At 26.5% G+C, this 19,305-nt stretch overlaps 2 protein-coding genes across 3 annotated transcripts in view; both read left to right on the top strand.

Moving 5' to 3' along the window:
• The first annotated feature begins 463 nt into the window (after positions 1 to 463).
• LOC100199845 (N-acetylglucosamine-1-phosphotransferase subunits alpha/beta) lies at positions 464 to 5,502 on the top strand. Its single transcript, XM_065804738.1, has 3 exons — positions 464 to 3,267; positions 4,198 to 4,684; positions 4,797 to 5,502. The coding sequence occupies exons 1-3, from the start codon at positions 1,123 to 1,125 to the stop codon at positions 5,495 to 5,497; spliced, it is 3,333 nt and encodes a 1,110-aa protein (XP_065660810.1). The 5' UTR covers positions 464 to 1,122; the 3' UTR covers positions 5,498 to 5,502.
• Positions 5,503 to 8,936: 3,434 nt separating this feature from the next.
• LOC101240441 (uncharacterized) overlaps positions 8,937 to 19,305 on the top strand; it is a 19,432-nt gene continuing 9,063 nt past the window's right edge. Inside the window, exons 1-13 of one of the 2 annotated variants that reach the window (XM_065804739.1) lie at positions 8,937 to 9,094; positions 9,181 to 9,260; positions 9,523 to 9,815; positions 10,156 to 10,460; positions 10,609 to 10,679; positions 10,820 to 11,036; positions 11,364 to 11,397; positions 11,481 to 11,500; positions 11,727 to 12,732; positions 12,860 to 13,182; positions 13,533 to 13,598; positions 13,710 to 13,795; positions 17,176 to 17,290. In XM_065804739.1, coding sequence (XP_065660811.1) covers positions 10,185 to 10,460; positions 10,609 to 10,679; positions 10,820 to 11,036; positions 11,364 to 11,397; positions 11,481 to 11,500; positions 11,727 to 12,732; positions 12,860 to 13,182; positions 13,533 to 13,598; positions 13,710 to 13,795; positions 17,176 to 17,290 — 2,214 coding nt within the window. In that variant the 5' untranslated portion in view covers positions 8,937 to 9,094; positions 9,181 to 9,260; positions 9,523 to 9,815; positions 10,156 to 10,184. The remainder of the gene's footprint in view (positions 9,095 to 9,180; positions 9,261 to 9,522; positions 9,816 to 10,155; positions 10,461 to 10,608; positions 10,680 to 10,819; positions 11,037 to 11,363; positions 11,398 to 11,480; positions 11,501 to 11,726; positions 12,733 to 12,859; positions 13,183 to 13,532; positions 13,599 to 13,709; positions 13,796 to 17,175; positions 17,291 to 19,305) is intronic. The other variant, XM_065804740.1, reaches the window with a different exon arrangement.

Below are 19,305 nucleotides of genomic sequence, written 5' to 3' on the forward strand. Positions count from 1 at the left end.
GTTATCTAATTTTTTTCTATTTTGGTATGTAAATTATGACAAAGTACAAGGGATAGATTGTTTTTACACCTAAAAAGATAGCAAATAATATTAAAGAAATTAAGTTCATATATCGGGTGGTTAGAATTGTTTTCTATATCTCCACATTTTTGAGTTTTGAGATAAACGATTTAAAAAATAAAAACTTAAGGAGACGGCATATAAAAAGATATTTATAACTCGTGTTTTATCCGCAATTAATGCATACAATGTGTTTTTGTGGACGATAAAGAAGTTTACTTTATATTCAAGTTTATTCTATTAGTATTACTGCCTGAGGCGATTTTACGGGTGTGTGTGTGTGAAAGAAAAAAAAAATACATTATGGTTTTAAAAACAGTTAATCCTTTTAAACTTTGTGACTCAATTTTCAGACCGCCTATGTTACTTATTTCTTTAATATGTCTTTAGTCAAACTAAACACAAATTAAAGAACTAAGCTTGTGGTCACTTCTTGTTGTTTTCCATCAGGTAGTTCAGACATGCAATGATCTCACTATAAACAATTTCGTAATTTTTTAAAATTAGATTCACCCTATAATTTCATTACTATAATATCATTACTACATATCATTAATATAATATCAAAGCTGGAATCTTTTTCGTAATTTATTTGGTACGGTTCTTACGTTTTTAGAACAGTTTTTTTTCTCTCTCCGAAAATCGCTTCTCTACGTAATTTGCTTTATTCAAGCAGGCTATAAACGCTTTTTTTCTTTGCGATGATTTCAAATTAAGTCTTACTCCTATGTTTTTTTTCTTATTGTTTTTCCATTACTAGTGGTAATAACTTTTTTCATCTTTTCCACCACAAAAACTTAAAAAGCGTCATTTTTTAATTGCAAGAAATTGAAAGCAAAAAGTATTTCCTAAGGCTATAGTAAACTATATTGTTAATAATTTTTAAGTAAACTTACTGAAAAATTTGCAGAAAAAGATACGACCTGTGTCCGGTATGGTTTGAATTGTTTGGTTTACCCGTATCCATAAGCCCGTTTTTAATTGACGGTGTCGACAATATTTAATCTACTATATTCCTTAACCTTATGTTGTTTACTTTTATGATCGTTAGGAACATTTATAATGAGAGTTTGGTCTACTTTTTGTAAACTTATACAAAAGCAAACGTATTCATGTCTCTCCAAAAACCATGGTTTGTTGTATGCATTTACTGGGATTTGCATTATACTTGTGTCAGCTTTTCATTTTGGTGAAGTTGTTTTACAATGGAATATGATGCATTATGCTGGAAACTTTAAATTTAGCCGTTATTATGATAATATACATGGGCGTTCGTTTGAAACTAGACTTTGCTCACCACAACCAATAGATATTGTTTACACTTGGGTAAATGGCAGTGATCCAAACCTAATTGAATCGTTAAATCAATATAAAACAAGTCTGTTGCCTGTAAATAATAATACTCTAAAAGAAGTTACACCTACAACTTTTAAAATATTCAATTGGAAGAATTCGAGTATTTGTCCCTATAAAAACTGCTTTTTCGCAAATAAGATAGCCCTTTCTGGTTTGCCAAAAGATATTGATTTGACTGAGCTTTCTGTTCATGTAGATAAAAAATTTAGTTCGGCAAAATCTTTAGAACATCTTGGAAATGTGGCTATTGTTTCATTTGATCATAAAGATGATGCTATAATGTTGATGAATTCAAAACTAATATATCAAAAAGTGCATTTGAATTTTAGTGAAGTATTTTATACTGACATACAACAAGAGGATCAAAAAATTTCTGCTCTTATGGTAAAATATTTGAATAATGAAGATAACAATTCCATTGCAAAAAGCATAGAATTAATATTACCTTATTCGGTTAAAGAAGTTATCAATTTTGTGAAACAGAAAGTTGCAATAGTTTATTTAAAAAAGTACAAGTATGTACAAATGTTGATAAATGAGAAAAATGTTTCCTCTTTATATTTTTTTAATGTTTCACTAGTTTGGAAACCATTTAGTTTTTTGCCTGATAATAGAAATGCAGACTTAACATCAAATCGATTTGCTGATAACGATGAGCTTAAATATTCCTTACGCTCTATTGATACATTTGCACCTTGGGTTAGAAAAATATTTATTGTAACTAATGGTCAAATACCAAATTGGTTAAATTTAGATCACCCTAGAATTCAATTAATAACACATGAAGAAATATTTGCCAATCAAAGTCATCTGCCTACTTTTTCTTCACCAGCTATAGAATCCAACATCCACAGGATTCCGGGATTATCAAAAATATTTATTTATATGAATGATGATGTTTTTTTTGGAAAAGAAGTTTGGCCTGATGATTTTTATACTCATTCAAGAGGTAAAAAAGTTTTTCAAGCTTGGGCAGTACCTAATTGTCATGAAGGCTGTCCTTCCTCTTGGTTAGGGGACAAGTACTGCGATAGAGCATGTAACTACACTGAATGTGAATGGGATGGTGGTGATTGCATCAATGTGAAAAACAGTGTAAACTTACTTATTCATTCTATGAATGCTAATGGAAATCAGGTAGTTAATAGTTACTGTTCCAATGGATGCGCAAATAGTTGGCTTGGAGACAGATACTGTGATGGTAACTGCAACACCATTGAGTGTGGTTTTGACGCAGGCGATTGCGGCACACGAAATTTTGATAAACTTTTTTTTCATAACTTTTCTTCAAAGCAAGTGTCAAGCAGTGAAGACATAGTCATTAAAGTGCCATCAGGTAGTTTGGCAATGTTTATTAACTTGACAGATGTGTTTCAGGATATAATTGAAGGAAATTACCAAACAAACAATATTCTTAGAAGTGCTGTTCTTGGTAAAAAGTCTAAGTTACTTTCTCTTACTTTTTTTAAAAACTTTTCTGAAGAAAACATAACTTTTCAGGTTCTTGGATATAAAGGTGCAAATAATACCTATAAAGGAGTTTTAGTATTTACTTTAACAGTTAATACAAAGGTTGAAGAGGCTTTTAAAAAAGAATTAATTGAAAAAACTGAACTGTTTACAAGTTCTTCATATCCAAAAAAGTTGTACAATAGTTCATTATACCCTATTATAAAAAAAAAAGAAAATACTGTTTTTGAAAAAGTAAACTTCGAAAACTTAACTTTATCCAATTCTTTGAAAAATAAGCTACAAATTCTAGAGCAGGAATATTTGGATGGTGAAATTACAGAGTTTGGTTTAGCTAGAATCAAAAATCAACTGTACAAAGATCATTTGCATGAAACAATGGTAAATAACTTTATTAGGCAAAGGTATTTTTTCAATAGTTGTGGTATAAGCATATATTTTATATATTTATATATATATTTTTTAATATGGTATGGTGTAGAATGTTTTTTTGTTGTTGTTTTTGCTTTTTAATTACATTGCTCCCAATCTTGGTTTGGATTGTTCTTGTTGTGCTTGCATTTGTTTTGCTATATTTTGTCATTAAAAAATTCCAGAAAAAGCTTCCGAACATGCTAATTTTAGAACAAATTGCTTTTCATTATTTCAGAACAAAAAAATAAGTATAATGCATCTCTTTAAAGCTGTTTTGAAGCAGAGTTGTTAACTAGGCCAAAAGTAGCAAGGCCAAGACCCCATGTTACAAGGACAAGGACAAAAGTTTTAAGGTCAAGACCAAGAGTAAGAGTTTCAAGGCCAAGGCCTACGCAAACATCTTCAAGACCAAAGACTTAAATTTTTGCCTTACGTTAAGGCCAATTATTAACAAAACTGAAGGTAACAATTACTCTGACAATAAAACCACATGTTATAAAAATAAACCAAGGTTATGCGCAGAGTTCAACAAAGTCAATAAGAAAATATACTTGTAGATATATATGCACCCGAAAATAAAAGTACATAAAAATGACAAATGAAAACTTTTAATTCTTTAATTTTATGTATTTTTTTTTTAAGGCCAAGGCCAATACAATCAAGGTCAAGACCAAGGCCAAGGCCTTAATTTTAGGCCTTAAGGCAAGACTGAGACCAAGGACTAACAACTCTGTTTTGAAGTAAGCTCAAAAACTTTGCATTATAATAAAAACAAATTTAAACAGTGCAAATTATTTTTTTTAAGAAGCTTTTCCTGGGACATTTAAAAAGAAAGTTTACCTTTAATTATAATTAACTTTTAGAATATATTAATTTTATTTAGTTTTTTGTTTCCAGCCATTGAGAAGAAAACTCCTTTCATTTAAAGATAATGACCTTGATTTTCAATTATTAAAGTTATTGATGGATCCTTTCACAACCTCCTTCAGCTTTTTGCCATGGGAAAAAAAAATTTTCTCTAATGATTTAAGTATTTTTTACAGAAAAGCAAATCAAAAAAATAAATATTTAATAAGAAAAAGACGAGGCAGAAATCTATTAGATACATTTTCTTCATCACTGTTGCATGTTAGTCGTATTTATAACAAAGCATTTGGATACCTGCAAAGAAAAGTCCCTGCGCATATGCCTCACATGGTAGATAAAGATATAATTGTTGAAATGCAAAAAGAGTTTCGACCTTATTTTGAAGACACCTCTAGTCATAAAATGCGCCATCCTGAGGATATGCAGTTTGCATTTTCATATAACTATTATATTATTGGACTAAAAGAGGCTCAAAATGTTTCAATTTTGTTTGATATAATTGACACAGACCATTCAGGTTTTTTTTTATTTACACATGTATATGTATAAATGTGTTGCAAGTGTTTTGTGTATTAATTTTTTTTTATTTTTGTTATTCATGAAATATTTTTTTTTTGATTGTTATGCAGGTACTTTGTCTGATCGTGAGATTCGTACTCTTGCAGCAATGAAATTTAGTATTCCAATTACAATTGATAAAGTAAAAGAACTTGAAACCGTGTTTAAAAACTGTTCAACACATTTGTACAACTCTAGTTTTGTTAAAAGTTATGAATCAATTCTTTTACAAGAAAAAAGAGGTGAAGATTATCATGATGACGAGTTACCATTGGTAACCAAGGATTTATTTTTTAATTGTCATGAAATATGGCAGAATTTGGTCAACTTAAATATCTCAGAATCGAAGTATAAGTTTGAGCTGCTTGGGGAAGACGATGTCATATTTAAAATGCTTCGAAATAATGTTTCTTTTGTGTTGCATCAGTTAGATTGGATTCGAAAGAACAGGAAAAAATTTATATGTATCAATGATGATTTAGATCACACCGATGCAAGTACATCAACAATTCGTGTTTTACTTAAAGATTTTTATGAATCATTGTTCCCTATTCCTTCTCAGTTTGAATTAAAACCAAAGTTTAAGAACAAGTTTTTGTATAAAAAAGATTTAGTTATTTGGCTTGAAAATGAAAGACTTCATAAAAGGTTGAAGAACATTGCATTAGTATTTACACTTGTCATAATTATTTTTGTAGTGTATAAAAAAAAACTTCTTAGTATGATAAAAAATGTAAAAAAAAGTTATGGAAGAAAGTTTTTAGGTGTTTAATATAAGTCTTGGGTTTATTTTTTAAATTATTATTATATGTAATGTTAAACAATTACTAGTTTTTTCTTTTCTTTTTCAATATTTCTTTTAAAATTTCTTATTTTTTCATTATTTTTTTTTAATCTATATATATATATATTTTTCTTTCTTTTTTTTCATTCTTTCTTCTTCTTTCAATCTATTTCAATCTTTCAATCATTATTTCTTTTAAATCTATAGTTTTTTAATAATTATGCTTTTATATTATTAGTTATGTTATAGTTTTATATTATTTATTATGTTATAATTATATGTAGCTTTTTGTATAGATCTATAGTTATGTTTTAATTATGTGTTGATGTGAAAATTAATTTAAATTTGAAAGTTTATTTTTAAATAAACTTTTAAGTTTATAAAATATAAGTTTAAATAAAAACACCAGCAGTGTTTTTATTTAAATCTAAACTTTTTCCTCTTTGGTTTTATTTTTACAATATTTCTAGAGGTTATATATATATATATATATATATATATATATATATACAGACATACATACATACATACAGAAATACATACATACATACAGACAAACAGACATACATACATACATACATGCATACATACATACATACATACATACATACATACATACATACATACATACAGCCCTCGGAATTAGGGTTGACATTCAGCAATGCCGACCAAACTGCCAACCTAGAAGAAGCCAAAAATTGCCGACCGCGTTTAAATGTTTTATGTTAAAACCTTTGTGTCAAATTTTTTTTGTTGATGCCGACATTCAGCTGATTAAGATCGGCAAAATATTGCTGACCACATTTGTGCCAATTCCAAGGGCTGTGTATATATATATATATATATATATATATATATATATATATATATATATATATATATATATATATATATATGATATATATATATATATATATATATATATATATATATATATATATATATATATATATATATATACACACACACAGGGTTAAAGTAGAATTAGAAATCAAGGGGTACAGTGTTAAAAAGTTCAAACTGAATGTTCAAAAGGATGCAAATTAATCCATTCGGGTACTTAATTTGGGTACAAAATCACTACTTTTTTCCAAAAATGTTTGCTTATGTCAAATGCCTAAACTAAATGGCTATATTAGAGACAAAATTTTTAAAATGAGCTAATTTTTTTGTTCAAACAGAAACATGTATACATAAATAAGAAATAGTTATGTTTATGAAATTGTTTTAGGAAATTTACCTTTTATTGATGAGTTTTTAGTTTATAAAAGTAAAAAAAATATTTTATCAACTTGTTGCTCTTATGTTTGGGGCAGAGGTGTCTCAAATTTTAGAGCTTCTTTTGTTCCCATGCTTAAATCATCACAATTTTTTGAAAGCATCTTTATTTGGCATAAGTGTTAATATGTAAATGTTTGGAGTTTTCTCCATATCTGGAAGTTAGCATCAAATACAAAAAAATTTTCTTAATAAAAATCTTAACGATTTATTTTTAGTTCTATTTTATTACAAGTTCTTTTAAATCATTAAATCTTTTTAAATCATTCATCAATTATAACCATTTCAATTTAATTGTAGTAAAAAATAAAAAGTTTTTCCTCGTAGAGTCCAAAATTTTAGCAAAGATTAAAATAGCTGTCTAACTTCAATAAAAATTAGTGTGTAAAGTGAAATTGACCTACTACTACAATGAGATAAATTAGATGAAACTTATGGACGGTTATTATAACGGTTTTTTATTGATGAATACTAATTTAGTTTATAAGTTGGCTAAGAAGGAACACCGTTTCCCTGCATCCCGCCCCTACTTTAACCCCTGTATATATATATATATATATATATATATATATATATATATATATATATATATATATATATATATATATATATATACATGCACAAGTAATTTTTAATGTATTCTACAAAGTAGAGTGCTGCTAAATGTACTTAAAAGAACGGAGCAATAATAAATTAGTAGAAAATCACTTATCAAATTTTTTTCATTTTATACTGTGTTTCCTATATAAAAGCTAATCAGAAATGCATTTTTGATGAGTCTTTTTAGGTTCTACCTATTTAAGTCAGTTTATGTATGTACACACTGCTGCATATTCTCCCTATTTGAGTCAATCAATTTATGTGCACTCCAGTGTGACTATCTATATATAAATTAGGATTAGGGTTTGGGGTTATTAGGGTAACCCTTTAATAAAACAAGAATAAAAAAATGATACCACCACTAAGAAAAGCTCATAAACCATTGGTTTATGAGCTCCTCCTACTCTTACCTAAAATTCAATTGGGGCTTTTATATGAGAATTTTTTTTCTAGTTAAGGTACTTTTACCATATATTAACTTGAAAAACGACACTAATAACCCCTGAAAACATTGCAAAAATAAATTTAAAAGGAAAGGAAAAAGTTTAAAACTGTTAGCTGTTTCATATTTTTGTAATTATAATCTAAGGAAAAGGTATTTGTATCCAATTTTGTTTTACCATTTATAATATTTTATTTTTTAACACTTACAATTTGTTAACAATTAGTTTGAAATAATTATTTTTTAAAAATATTGCAATAAACTTAAATTGTTTATTACAATTTTTAATATTCAGCATTTAATAACAAGCCTAGTTTTTTTGTTTTCCCATCATTTTTGATATAAAAATGTTGATTTATTTTTAACTTAAGTTTAAAGTTGTATTCACCCTAAAGTAGTATTGACCTTTCAAATAAAATAAAATAAAGTGATATGAATTTTTAAATGAAGAAAGGTTTATAAATTTCTAAAATATTTTGAATAACAACAATTGTTTGACTTAATTACATAAAAAGGTTTTTTAACCAGTTTATAAAAAAAAATTTAATTTTTTATTATATTTTGTTTTTATAATTCATTTTAAAAATATATTTGTTCCTTATTATGTTAGTGGAAAATATTTTTTAACATTTAACTTTTTAAAAAAAAAACCTGTGCAATATTAAATTATTGAAGGAAGACAGTTGTTTCATCGCTTCTTTATGACATTTGAATCCTTTTTTGTAAGTCACACATATACAAGATGTTTTTATATTGGTTATGTTATTGCAATAAAATAAAAAAATACTTACGTTTAAAATGATAAAATGTTGCAAAAGAACTTTTATTATTATTATTTTTTTATAAAATCCTCTATTTTGTATATAACCTTTTATTAAATCCTCTATTTTGTATATAACCTTTTATTAAATCCTCTATTTTGTATATAACCTTTTATTAAATCCTCTATTTTGTATATAACCTTTTATTAAATCCTCTATTTTGTATATAACCTTTTATTAAATCCTCTATTTTGTATATAACCTTTTATTAAATCCTCTATTTTATATATAACCTTTTATTAAATCCTCTATTTTGTATATAACCTTTTATTGTGCTAGAAAAGGCAAAAAGTGATTTTTTTTTCTTTTTCTAAAGTAATCATGACTAATAATAAATACTCAGCAGAATTACCTGATGCAGCATCAAGTGATGGAGACCAAGATGATCAATTTGAAAAAAGGATTGAAGATACTGGATGTTCAAAAGAACATTATGATTTGCAGGTTTTTATATTTATTTATTTTAAAAAAATTAACTTTCATAATTAAATAGAGTATGTATGGTGATACTGTCTTTAAAAAAAAAATAGGATTGCTTTTATGAAACACATGACTGGAGAAAATGTTCGACATTTTTGCTAAACTTTAAGAAGTGTATGGATAAACAAAAGTGAGGTTTTATTATTATTATTATTATTATTATTTATATTATTATTTATAAATGTTATATTATAAAATATATATAATTTATTATAATAAATTACATATTTGCAATTAATTTAGTTAATTATATTTACTAAAACAAAATTTTTTATTAAAACATTTGGTGTTTTTTTCCTTGTTACTATAGTATTTATTAACATTATTATACTTTATTTTTATTAAGATTATTATACTTTATTCTTATTAACATTATAATACTTTATTTTTAGGGTTATGATCAATAAAAAGCTGTAGCTGTGTTCTTTTGGTGTTGCTATGTTAATTAACAGATAATTTTCAAAATGATGCTGCTAATGAGCTGCTTGTGCAACAGAGCGTGTCTCCATGGTTTTTCTGCACAAATTGATTGTCAGAGTATTGCTGAACACTTTATCTTAACCTTTTGATCAAACCTTTTCCATCCTTCACCTGGAATTTTTTTTGTTTACTTAAGCAAAAATGTTATAAATATAAAAAAGAAATTTAATTAACATTTGAAAAATAAATTTCAACAATATTCCAAGTATGCCTTGTATTTTTTTCAATAATTTCGTACTTTCTGTTTGTTTTGCTTCTATGTTGAAGCAAACAAGTTTAACTAATGCACAACTTGTTAGTTTCATTGATAGATTCAATCTTTTTACAAACAATTGCTCAATGCACCAAAGTTAGAGGAAATAATATATAGTTAGATTAATTCCAGATCAACTGGAATCTATATTTTGAGTTTTTGTTTGATTAGTTTTAGATCAACTGGAATCTTTTTGTTTGAGTTTTTTTTATGTGCTTTATAAATCTTTTTTCTGCAGATGATATTGCCTATTAGTCTATTAGATTTTTTTTTTTGAAATTTCAAATTGTAGAAGTTTGGTAGTTTCAGAATTTTTGCTCAATGGAAGAAAAATTTTTGTTCTGTGTCTGCGTAACTGCAGGAGATCATAAAGTTTATGGACCTGAGTGGAAAGAAGCAGAGCATGGAAAAACTTTAATTGATCTATTTGTGCAAGCTTGTGGAAATAAAATTCTCGGACAGCAAGTCCAAGTTCTTGTATCAAAGGATCGATCATTTCTAGAAGCTGCTGTTGTACAAGTATGCACACCACTCTCAACTTTGACAGAGAATTGTCAAAGTTACATACAGTTCATATTAAAAGCTGAAACATTCAAGGTAATCAAAGTTAATGTTATTCTCAAGTGTTTTTTAAGGATTTATGATTTTTTAAATATAATTATTGTATGTGTATATATTATATATTATCAGCATATTTTATGCTTACCATTACATAAAGTATTTGTTTAGTATTGTTTTTTTATAGAGTTTATTTGATCAGAAGTATGAGCAGGTTTTTATGCAAGAAAAGGATTGTTCAAAAAAAATTGATTTAATGTAAGACCAAATAATTTGATAGCTACTTAACTAATGGATGTTTCAATACAATACTTATTTTTAATCTGTACCTTGGAAACTTAGTTCCTAACTTATAATATTTATAACTTTCATAAATCAAAACAACTTTTTGTTCATAGAAGTGCATATACACATATTAAGCCAAGTGTTCTTACAAACTGGAAAAATCAATTCAATTCTACATATGAACCATTTAGAGAAAACCTGGCTCCACCATCACCAAAAGAAGTTTGGAATGAACAAGTTGCAATTCATAACTTAACAACATGTTCTTCATTTGAAAATATGACTGTACAAGAAATTTGTGATGAAATTTGTAGGATCAAAACAACTGAGGTATTTGTTTCAACAATAAATTGTTGTTGTTATAGAAATAAATTAATGTTCTCTTTTTGAATTAAAAGCAACATTTTTTTGCAGTAAATACTTTTATAGCAATTTTCATATTTTATTTATTAATATTTTAAAAGAGCTGAACTATAGTTTAGTGTAGCTTAATTCCAGGTGTTTATAGTGATTGTGTTAGTGTTAACAGTGAACGTGGTGGTGTAACCAGTGAAGGTGGTGGTGTTAACAGTGTTGGCAGTGTTAACAATTATGGGACTGATCTTAATTTTTAAATTGTTCATTTATTTATTTTTTAATCTCTCAGTTTTTTTTTAGAAATTTAAAAACAAAGCGTCATTACAGACAACAGGTGAGTTTTTGAATGTCATGAAATTTTTATAAATAAATGTATTTAAAAAGGAGATTTCATTGTAAGTTTTATTCTTCATTTAGGTCATTCTAGTGAAATGGAGGTATCTTGTTATAATTTATTACATGCTATATATTTGGAAATATTACTCATTGAGTTTGCATATATAACATGAAAGTATGTATACATATACTCAAATATATTTTTTTTAAATGTTGACTAATTAATACATATCTTTGAAATATCATTTGTTAAAGAGAACTTTTTTAATATTTTGCTTAACTTATATTGTTGAGAATTAATTTCAAGTTTTGTTGTTGTTGTTCAAGGTAAGGTGTGACAACCAATCAAATGATTGTGATTTAATAAAAAACAATTCTCCATCTACTATAGAAAAATCTGCTGTCAAGTGTGTGGAAAAGATTTCAAATAAAAGTCCCCTGACAAATACATCAAAACAAAATGTTAAAAATTGTGTTTCTAAAAGTTTATCACCTAGACAACCTATTTCTGATCGTCTATCTTTGTTAGCTCAACCACGTAGAAGATTATTTAATGAGAAAGAATCAGATAACAAAACTCGCAGAAAGTTGTTGTCATCTTCAAGAGAGAGTACTATTCCAGTAATAAATGAATTATTTAATGTTGCTTCAAAATCTAAGAAATCAGATAAATCTTCAAATCGCAGAAGTACAGTTAATAGTACATTTATACGAGAACTGTCTCCTCAAGGTAATGAAAGTACTGCTAAAGACTACATTAAGAAAACTTTTTTGAACCAAAAAGGAAAATCAGTTAAAAATAATGTAAATAGTTTAACAAAAAATTTGAGTCTAACTGAGCTTGATAAAGACATTTTATATAGTAATATACATAATTCTCAGTCCAAAGAAGAAAAATGTAAAAATAACAATCATAACTCAAATATATTGATAAAAGACACTTTAGATTCGGATATTAATTTAATTGATTTTAACAATATTCCGTCTAATAAAACAGTGTTTCACCCAAAACAATGCTCTTCCTCTGAAATAACTTCTTCCTCTGAAATAACTTCTTCCTCTGAAATAACTTCTTCCTCTGAAATAACTTTCACTCAAAATAGTTTGAAGAAAACATGTTCATCTCCATCTTTATTAGAGAGCATTTCAATGGAAAAAGAAAGTTCCTCGCTTACCCCAGATTTGCTTGATTTTATTGATTGTCAAGAATCTTTAAATAAGTCAAACAAAAATGTAGACGAATTAGTTTGGTCAAATTTTAGAGGCATTAAGTTCACTAAATCTGATGACCTCAATGCAACTTTCATTTTGGATAGGGAAAAAGAACTTGCAGGTATTTTAATTTATATTGTATGTATCTCTTTTTTTTATGTGTTGGTTTTTAAAAACTAATTTTTTGTTAATTTATTTTTCTATTTGTTTATTTTTTATTTATTTATTTTTTGCTCATTATTTAATAGATCATAATATTCTGAAAGTATCAGATCATAATTTATCTCAACTATCTGATCATAGTATCTCTAAAAAATCAGATTGTAATATCTCCAAAATATCTGATCATAGTATCTCCAAAATATCAGGTCATAATGTCTCCCTTGAAGAAAAAGATTCATGTCTATCTACAAAACATAAATCAATTACATCACCGCATAATCATCAGATGTCAAGTTCTTTAAGTTCAGCATTTGATAAGACCCAATGTCGTAATCCTGAAACTACAAAAAACAACGAAATTGAACTTTCTATTGACTTAAAGAACACAGCATTAGATGGAGCTAAAAATGTAAGTCTTCAGATTTTTGTTTAAATTTTTTTTGTTTAAATATTTTTTGTTTACATTTTTTTTAAAATACTAAACAATGCTAGCATTATTATTACTTTTTTATGAGAAAGGTTTTTTTTTTCAGCAAAATCTAATGTTGAACTTAAATTTCTCCATTTTGTTAAGCACTTGATGTAAAAACCATTAAATTCAAGTTCCAAATATTAAAAAAGTTTTACACAAAACATCAAGGATATTTTTAAAGGAGTTAATTTTTTAATAAATGATTATTTTTAATTTACATTGATTTTTTTCAGTTTCAGCATTGATATTCTTCTTCTTTTATTCTTATTTTTTTCCTGATTTTTTAGCAAAAAACAAAAGAATTTGCAAAAACACCAGAAAAGACACGTAAACACTGGGGTATGAATGTAGAGGTATTGTTTATAACAAATACTTGTGCATTCTGTACATTTTGTTTTATGACTTACATCATTAAAGATTAACAAAATGCAGCAGTATTTCAAATTAGAATGTTCATTTTTTAGGGAATTGATAATATTGTGGTGTCTTCTCTGCAAGCGTTCTCCAATGAGCTTCGAGCAACAACAGAGATTGTTGCTAACAATATTCGGTATATATCTTTATTTTTCAACTTAGTCTAAACTATTTAACACCAATAAAATGAGTTGTTTTTTTTCAGCATTAAAAGTGTCAAATGTAGAGAATGTAGTAAAATCAATGGAAAGATTTATTGCACAGCATTTGTTTATAAGACATCATTTTGTGTTAAAGGATATTTTTATTTTAAGTAACTTGACAATGATGAAGATTTATTGAAATAATAGTTAATATAATTTTATTTGAAACAAAAATAAATAATTATGCATAATTAATATAATTATTAAAGCATAATTAATGCTTCAAGTCTTTCAAAGATTTTTTTGAACTGTTGCTAATGTTCCAAACAACACACCTGTTTCTTTAAAAACTAAAAAAATCTGCCTTTTTTTTCAATCATTTTTTTTCTTTTAATTTTATTTGTTTGTTTAATGCGGGAGATTTCTAGTAAACTTACTAGAAGTTCAACATTTAGAAGTTATTTTAGTCGAACTTAAATTAAAGAGAATTTTAAATTTTTGGGAGAAAGATATAAAGAACAAATATGATAACCCAATTAATAATACTAATAACATTAGATTTAAACTCAAATGAGATATCTGAATTAACTTTTTCATTTAAAGCAGAAGAAGTTGCAACAGCAATTGTTGGTTATATAGCAAAGAAATTGATTTAAAAAACAAAACAAAAAATCAAATGCAACCATTGCAAATCTATGTTTGTTATAGATGCAAGAAATATAAATAATGTCCAACATGTTTGAAAAAATTATTTAAAAAAAAAACTTAAAAATATTGACTTTTTTTATTTTCATCTTAAAAACAATAGTTTTTAAGTGATTATATCTAAAAAAAATATTTTTATGTAAATTAATTATTATTTTTGAAGTTTTTATATAATTTTGCTTCTTTTGAGTACCAAGTTGACATACTTTAAAAAATTTTTTTTTTCAGAATATTAGGGACCTGTCAAATTTTTAAGGGTCTTGAGGCACCCTTAAAAATATTTTTTAGAAAATTATTATTAGTATTAAATAGAACACATTTAGTTAAGTGCAGCAGACTATTTTAAAAAAAGTTGTTTTTTGAACCACCCTAATCTTTATAAATGTTAGGAATATAAAATCTATAAAACTTCAAAAGTGTTTTATTTTATATTTTAAAAAATCGAAAAAGATTAAAAAAAAAAAAAATGGTGTCAGTGGTAGGATTTGAACCACGGTACTTTGCTTCAGAAACTCTGCGAGCTAACCACTTCAATATATGGGCGTGTTGTTTGAAGAAAATTTTAAAACAATTTAATAATCAAAAGGTTTTATAAAAAGGCAAATAAGCTTTTTTAAAAACCTCTCCCTTTCATTTGGTTATAGTATATACTATCGTTATAAATGTTAGGTATATCTATCAAACTTCAAAAGTGTTTTATTTTGTATTTTAAAAAATCAAAAAAGATTTAAAAAAAAAATGGCAACAGTGATATGCTTTGAACCATGGCACTTTACATCTAAAAAATTGCGAGCTAACCACTTTGGCCACTGAGGTGTAATGTATGTCAAATGTTTAAATTGTATTTAAGAAACAATAGACTTTATAAAACCGCAAATAAATGCTATACAGGGTGTGGGAAAAGTTCGGAAACTTTTTAATAAAGAATTGTATTACAAATTTATTAGTCAAAAAAAGTATAATAACCTAAGAACATCAAAAAATATATACAATTTTAATTACAAAAGTTCATTTTCAAAAATTCCTCTATTTGCTCTGATACAAGCTCTGAGGCGCCGCGGGAACTGATCAATTGCGGCGCGCACCATTTTTTCATTGATTTTGCTCCACGCTTTCACCAAATCGCGCTTCAAAGATTCCACCAACTTGTGTGGTTTAGAACAAACCTTTGCCTCTAGAATTCCTCAGATGGCGTAGTCGAGTGGGTTTAAGTCGGGCGAATACGGCGGCTTTTGCTGAGGCGACCAAAATGCCGGAAAATTGTTTTTACAAAATTCTTGCGTTGTTCTTGCTCGATGTGCTGACGCAAAATCTTGTTGAAAGATCCAATTTTGGTTCGGATAGGTTTGTTAGGTCCAAGGCAACACTACGGCTTGAAGAATGTTGGTGACATAGTTGTTGGCCTTGATTTTGATTCCATTTTCGACAAAAATAAGCTCTGTTTTGCCAAAAATGACACTAAGGCCCAAACCACTCCAGCTGGCTTCTGGGTGCGTGAAACGATGCAACCTTTTTTGTAAATCAATACAAATAAAATTAAATAAAGCAAGCAGTAGCAGCTGAATTAAAAATATTGTGAAAATACATATATAAAGGTTTCAAAATATATAATATAACAGGATATTACAAGACCTACTACTTTTTGTATTTTTTAAACCAAAAATTATACTTCAAGTTTTTTTTTTTAATAAAGTATTTAAAATTGTTATAACTTATTTGTTTGCTTACCTATTGTAACAACTCTTAAAATGCAGAAAATAGATAGTTCAACAATAAAATAGTTTTAAATGCGCAATAATTGATAAAATGTTAAATTATAACTATAGATTTAAAAACAAAATTTTTATCTATTTTTACATTATTAAAATTTCTATATTGCTTCACGTTAACCATAATATTTATCTACTCATTCATATTCTAACTGTATGTAAACTATAAAATAGCAATATTTAATATAATAATAATGATTTAAAACAAGTTTAATGTGAAAAATCAGGCTTCAATTTTTTTACTTTTGTCCAGTCACTGGCCCACTGTGCAGCCCCTGAGAGCCCCATGCTGTAGCAGTAGTGAGATCTTTTTTAAGCTCAAACGCACCCTCCAAGTAATCAGAGAGTGTTGGCTTCTTATCAAGACAAGAATAAATGATAGTATCATCAGCAAACAATGCCACCTTAGATATGAGAATTTCTGGGAGATCATTAATATGAATTTAAAAAAGTATAAGGCCAAGGATAGAACCTTGAGGAACCCCTGAAGTTACAGGATGTGAATACATATAATAAAATATATATAATAAAACAAAAACAAGATGTTTAATCTCTGTTTGAACTGTTACAAATTTCCATATTTAATCTTTTATAAAAGTTGTTTTCAGGCTTTTTTTAGCAATAGTATAAATAGTAATTTAGATAAATATAATAATAAAATTGAAAATAATATAAATAATAATTTAGTAAGAAGAAACAATATAAGTAGTAGTTTAGTTAGAAGAATATTTAGACTAACTAAAATGTTCTAAGATCAATGATAATTTCTGTGTGTGTGTGTGTGTGTGTGTGTGTGTGTGTGTGTGTGTGTGTGTGTATATATATACATATATAAATTTCTGTGTGTATGTCTCATTTCTGATCATTTAATTTGATGAGCCTACTTTTTATGTTTTTAGGTCTTTGTATGAAGACTGGAGACTAAAGAATGAAGGTGAAACTATTACAGATGAACTACAATCGCTTATTTTAAAAAAGACATCAAAAAACTCAGATACCAATGCTAAACAAGTGGTAAATGTTTTTTTAATACTTTTGATTGATAATATATCTCACTATAATTTTTTTAATGTAAAAATTTTATTAATGTAAAAAGGAATAGGGGTAGAGGCAAGGGGCGAAGTAAGTGATTGTGAATTGAAAGTTGCGATGGGCTAAAGCCAATTAGCAATTTTGAAAGTATATAATTGGGCTCACTAGTTTTTATATTTCTGGATGAAATTTTTTATGATTGTACAATTTTAAGATTGTACATTTTGGAGCATGAGTAATCACCAAGAAATGCTTGTTTTTTTAAAGTTTATTTATTTACATGCTTTAAGATGAATTGCCACTTTAATCTTGCTGGATCAATTCATGAGCAGGTTTTGCAGTATTCAATAAGCTATAATTTATAAACTTTTGTTTGGTTTTAATTCCATTTTTGTTTAACTGGTCAAATAGGAGTTCTTAAGCCAACCCAATAGTATAATAAGGAAATTAATAAACATTTTTTTGTTATGAATTTGTAAAATTTTGCAAATAATTTGGCAAGAAAATTCATGTCATTATTTTTACTTAAAATATTGACATTAAATATTGAGGCAATATTAACACACCATTTTTTTAGTATACCCTATATTCTAAAGTAAATGTTGAAAAACCTAAAATAGCAATTCCATATAATTGATTCTTATTTACTCAATATCTAGAAGCAAACTCATATTTGTACTTTCAAATGACAGGTTGAATTTAATAATAGATTTAATAAGATTGTTTCCTATTTTCTTCATTATTTATACTTTTGTTTCTTCTTTATGCTTCTTTTTACTTTCTTTTTTTCATATTTCTTTTTTTTTTCATACTTCTGAGTCTTCTTCATACTTTTTGTATTTTTTCTTCATACTTCTATTTGTATGAGAAGCAATGTAAATGACATTCAAAAATTATTATTTAAATGTACAGTGAGAGTAAAATTTAATTGCACAAAGTCATTTTTCTATAAAATTACCACCTTGGAATAAAATATTGTACCCATGCACTAATTATAAATAGCTAATTTTTTCTAGATTTTTTATTTGGTAAAAAGCCTTTATAAAAATTTTAAAATTTTTGTTTACATTTTCAAATTACCTAATTAAAAATTCAAAACTGAATGAACTAAAAGTACTTGCACATAGAATAATTGTACAAAAAAAGCAATTAGGTTGAACCTAAGAAAAAAAAATTGTTAATTAATAATAACTATTACTAAATATTACTATATTATTAAAAGTTATTAAAATAATTGACAAAAATCTTTTTTCTTTTTTATTAAGAAACTTTAGTATTCAGTTGGTCTTTCTTTTGCTTTAATGGCATTTATCTAGTGTTTTAGCATTGATTCTACTGAACTTTTTGGTTTGATTATTGTTAATCTTAGACCATGACTTAACAACAGCTTTTATTTCATAAATGAACTTTTACCAATTTTTTACCTAATAATGTTCATAAATGCTCTATTGGGCTCAAATCTCTGTGATGGCCATTCTCAAACCTTTATGCCATTTTTATTAAAAAAGGTTTCTGTTTTTTAAAGATTGTGTTTCAGATCATTGTCTTGTTGAAATTTAAAAATATAAAAAATAAATTTTCATTTTCTATATTTTTAAACAAATTAAAATTTATAGTTTTATCAATAAATTCAAATTTACCAACACTATTTCATGCCATACAACTCTATAACATTACACTTCCACCATCATGTTAAACATGGTGGTGGTGCTCCTCTTGCAACTTAAATGAAAAACTTTACCCCTCTTTCACCAAACTCTTTGTGCACGATCAGGTTTATTTAAGTTAAACTTAGATTTATTGAGCCAAAGAACTTTCTTCCAAAATAATACTGGCATCAAATTATATCTTTTTGGAAAATTTATTATTTTTTTCATATGGTTTTTGTTATATATGGTTTTTTAAGAGCTATACACCCACTAAACCCTGCTTTATGAATTTTATGTTACTGAAGTTGTGTTTCCTGTAAAGTTTTTTAGATGATTTTGTGTTTTAAA

This window comes from Hydra vulgaris, chromosome 09, assembly GCF_038396675.1.
Source record: "Hydra vulgaris chromosome 09, alternate assembly HydraT2T_AEP".
Lineage (NCBI taxonomy): Eukaryota > Metazoa > Cnidaria > Hydrozoa > Anthoathecata > Hydridae > Hydra > Hydra vulgaris.